The 4,698-nt window shown below is 35.5% G+C and overlaps 1 protein-coding gene and 1 non-coding gene across 2 annotated transcripts; both read left to right on the top strand.

Annotated features, from left to right (window-relative positions):
- Positions 1-660: 660 nt before the first annotated feature.
- LOC113271455 (60S ribosomal protein L21-2-like) lies at positions 661-2,603 on the top strand. Its single transcript, XM_026521318.1, has 2 exons — positions 661-959; positions 2,119-2,603. Exons 1-2 carry the CDS (start codon positions 723-725, stop codon positions 2,374-2,376), a joined length of 495 nt encoding a protein of 164 aa, XP_026377103.1. The 5' UTR covers positions 661-722; the 3' UTR covers positions 2,377-2,603.
- LOC113276675 lies at positions 1,220-1,312 on the top strand. The gene has a single exon (XR_003324605.1). It is a non-coding gene; the product is annotated as a small nucleolar RNA SNORD24 (small nucleolar RNA).
- Positions 2,604-4,698: the final 2,095 nt, after the last annotated feature.

Here is a 4,698-nt window from a genome sequence, read left to right as displayed (position 1 = left end):
CAGTTACGGGGACACGTCAAATCTCAAAAAAGTTGGTTACGGGGACACGTTATATGTATCATACACATCATTAAAATGAAATTCTACAACAATCTACTCAAGATAATAATTATTCTTATTCTCAAAATATTTGATTATTAATAAAATTAAATTAATAATAATGAAATGATGATCAAGTTATTCATAAATAATGTTTGGATTTGACCAAAATATGACTAAATTAACTTCCCATTTAGTTTATTTTGATTTTCTATACCAAAATTAATCATTTATAGTGTGTCCGAAAGTATCCAAATAGTGTCCGCAAAGTGTTCAATGTCGATTTTTACGCGACACGTGATGTGGCGTGTCCCTCACGTGTCGTGTCCGATCATATGTCCGACACGGGTACATCATCTTTCTAGGCATGTCCGTACAACATAGATCGATTATGACTTTTTCTCTCCCTTTAACAAATATTAAAAAAAGGAATGGTTCCGGCCTAAGCCTAAGTTTCCCTTTTCGAAGTTCACAGTGCCTCTTTGTGAACTCAACGCGATTCTCATCCGTCTAACCGATCCTTATAATTTGGGTCGGGTGAATCTTTTTAAACATGTTAGAGCCCAGTCTAGCCCATCTGAAACAATCTAGGGTTTTTGTGGAACCAGTATCTAAACAAGGAATCTGAAGAGGTGGAGGTTTTTGGGTGAGTTCAGAGAGAGAGAGAGAGAGAAGTAGGAATCATGCCGGCTGGACATGGTTTGCGATCAAGAACAAGAGATTTATTCTCACGTCCATTCAGGAAGAAGGGTTACATTGCTCTTACCACTTACTTGAGAACCTTTAAGATTGGTGATTATGTTGATATTAAAGTGAATGGTGCTATTCATAAGGGTATGCCTCATAAGTTTTATCATGGTCGGACTGGTATTGTCTGGAATGTTACCAAACGTGCCATCGGCGTTGAAATCAACAAGCAGGTCTGAGTTTCCTACTTCTCCCTCCATTCGATTTTTGTTATGATTATGTAGATCTTAATTGGTAGTTGCTGTATTGCCTTATTAGGGTTTTATCTTTTTTTTAGAAAACTGCTTTGTTTTTGTGATTGTGCTATTACTTGTATATGATTTATGAACTGCTCTTACTATCACCTTATATGTTATTATGGTTAGTAAAAGTGAGCTAAGGATTTGAAAAATGATGACATTTGGTAGAGTATTCATGTTGATCTCTTGTTAAAAGCTGGTGATGTAAGGATAATATTTGCTACTCTTGATGGGGGTGGCAACCCCATTTGATTATTGATTGATTATCCACCAAGGTCTATTAGGCTTTTCATATAAAAATTCCAATGTTGATTTATTTATGCCGTAGGCATGGTTTTATGTTGGAATTGTTGCTTTGGATGGTGTAGGTTTCTTTTGTGAGCAGTGACCTTAATTGAAAGATTGGTCTTAGTAAAAAGGATGTAAGGTTTTTGCTTTCAACAAATTTATTCATATTTCTTGGTTGTAATTTTCCTGAGTTCGTGTGTAACCCATGTTGTTGTACTTGTTTGGATTTTCTTGAGATGGTTGAGTCTTTTTTTTTTCTATTGTTCCTTCTTTTTGTGGTAGAACCATCTTATTAAACCTTATCATTATTCATGAAATTTTGTTAGACTTTGTACTTGTCATGTTTTGTAAATTATGTTCTGGCTTGTTTGGGGTATAGTTTTTTTGTGGTTCTTGACAAGTGCTGATGTTGGTTTTGAATATACTAAGAGTTAAACAGCTATGAGAACAACCTAAATCTGAGGCACCAATCCCTGACTTCGCTTGCTTTTTGTTTCAGAATTTTCAGATATATGATTGTCTGCGATTAAACTTTCCGTCTTTGATTATTTTTGGAACAATTTATTCCAATCTATGATATGTGATTGAGATAGCTTCAGTGCCAATGAAATAAAATGTATCATGTAAAAGTCAGACTAATATTGATGATTTGTTTGTTAATCATCACTACCGCTGAGGTCTCCCCATTCTGTTTGTTCATTTTGATGTGTTTTTGTAGGAACACCCCACCTTATTGTTCAGAACCATCATACCTTGATCAACTGTTTCTTATAATTATTAAAAAAAAAATTGTATATATATGCAGGTTCGTGGAAATATTCTGAAGAAGAGGATTCACGTGAGAATAGAGCATGTGCAGCCATCAAGGTGCAGGGAAGAGTTCAAATTGAGGAAGGTCCAGAATGACAAGTTGAAGGCCGAAGTGAAAGCTCGTGGGGAGAAGATCAGCACTAAGAGACAGCCAGAGGGACCTAAGCCTGGTTTCATGGTTGAGGGTGCCACCTTAGAAACTGTGACCCCCATTCCCTATGACGTGGTCAATGACCTCAAAGGAGGATATTAGGATAACTTTGCTTTTCGCAGTGGTTCGCCACCAGTCTTGGTTCTCTTTTATATTTTGGAAAGGGTGATTATCAGATTTTGACATCTAGTAATTGTGGCGACAATGTTGCTTTTCTGGATAAATTTGTTTTTCAAGACCGAGCCTGTGTTATGCAACAACAATGTTTTTCAAGGACCATTATACCATTTTCTTAGTATTGATATATGTTCTGGCTGCTTTGTGGCGTATTCTGGGGCAAATCTAATTTATATTTATGAAGGTAGGTGGAATTGATCTGAATAGAACTGTTGGTCTTGATTTCCATCGGACGTATGAGCCTTCATATGTGCCCTCTATATTTGAGGGGCTGCTCCTTGTTCATATGCTGCAGTGTACGTATATGTAATATAGTGGAACCGTAAAAAAAATGTGAAAATCGATAGTCTGGTTTACAAGATAGGCAAATTAATATCACCATACCAAGCTGCATATGTTCTGCATACAAAATAATGTGGTGATAGTCCATGAGCTGGTTCAAAGGAAAGATGTGGTATCATGGGTCTTAAACTTGATATGTCTTTGATAGAGTGGAATGGTCCTTCCTAATAGTTGAACACTGATTGTCAACTAATTTTCCAGTGCATAAGTATAACTAATATTTTAATTCTCTTGAATGGGTCTCCTTATATTTCAATTCTCTTAAATGGATCTCCTTGTCCATCATTTAAACTAACCAGAGGGTTAAGACAAAGAGATTCCTTGCCTCCCTATTTGTTTTTCCTGTGTATGGAGTCTTTTTCTAGGTACCTACTCCATGTTACAATCCCATCTCATTCATGGCTTGAAAGTTACAAATGAAGCTCCTAGCATATTTCATCTGCTTTTTGCAAATGATTGCCTTCTTTTTACTAAAGCAACTAATGAATATAGTAATCTCATGCCATTGGTTAAAGATTTTAGTAGATATCTGGTTAACTGATAAATTTTGAAAAATCTGGTTACTTTTTTGATAAAAACGTCCACCCTGATCATTGTGTTTCTCTTATTAGATATATGAATGTTAGGAAAATCGAGCTAAATGAGAAATACCTTGGCATTCCACTATTTCTTACTAGAAATAGAACCGAGTCAATGTCCCACTTAAACACTCATCATGATTATAGGGTGTCCAACTGGAAAGGTAAATAACTAGATCAATCAGGAAGATCTGTACTTGTTCAACACCCTTAAATCTTCCTCTAACTATCATATGAATTCCTTCATTCTCATTGATTCCATAATTGACAAAATGCAAAAGTCCCAGAAGGGTTTTTGGTGGGGTAAAATGGACACATGGGTTACTATTTCAAAAAGTGGGAAAATGTTTTTACTCATAAGTTACAAGGAGGCTTAGGAATCTTAGGAAAATGAACTTAGCCCTCCTTATTAAAACTGTCTGGTTATTATTCATTCTCCTAATGATCTGTGGGTGAAAATCCTGAGTGTAAGTATTTTAAGAATTGTCATCCTCTTCCTTATAAAAAGCCATGGAATATGTCTTGGATTTGGTCCAGTATATCTCATGGTTTAGATATTCTAAAACAGCATGCTAACTGGGATGTTAGGGATGGTAGTGTGGTTAATGCTTTTTCTGACAATTGGATAATAAATCCATCTGTCCCTCTCTGTGTTAGCTATCCTATCCCTAATTATAAAATTTCAAAATTTATCAGGCAAGACACTAAGAGCATGTTTGGTTCAAGTAATTGGATTCTTTGTAATCCAATTCCTGGGGAATGTCACCAATTCCTTGAACCCAACCGCCCAAATCAACTCCAGGTAATTAAGAATTTTGATTCCTAAGAATCCAATTCCCTCCAAAATAATAGATTTCCATTGCATTGGTCTAGTAGTGCAATGAAATTGGATTACAAGGTAAAAACAATAGTAACTGGATTACCTCAACCAAACGCTAATTTATTGGATTTGAATTCAATTCCTTGGAATTCAATTCCTAGAATTGGATTACCCCATAATTAAATTCCTAGGAATCCAATTCTTCAAACCAAACGAGGTGTAAGATTTGAAATGTTCCCTTAGTTCATGATTACTTTACCAATGAAAATAGCCAAAAAAAAATTGTAGCATGAGAATTCCCATTTCTGGTTCTGATACTCTCATCCGGCCTTATAACAAAAATGACACTTTGACAGTAAAATCTGTTTACAAATTGCTTGCTAATGAACTTCCACATGATTTTGTCCATGATCCTGACATTGAAACTCATAAAGCTATTTGGAAATATATTCTGCTGCCCATAACTCAATTGTTTCTCGAAGTGCGTGGAAAATATTCTTCCTACAG

Source organism: Papaver somniferum, chromosome 4 (assembly GCF_003573695.1).
Source record: "Papaver somniferum cultivar HN1 chromosome 4, ASM357369v1, whole genome shotgun sequence".
Classification (NCBI taxonomy): domain Eukaryota; kingdom Viridiplantae; phylum Streptophyta; class Magnoliopsida; order Ranunculales; family Papaveraceae; genus Papaver; species Papaver somniferum.
Note: the sequence above shows the minus strand (reverse complement) of the source record. Positions and strands in the feature narration are given on the sequence as shown.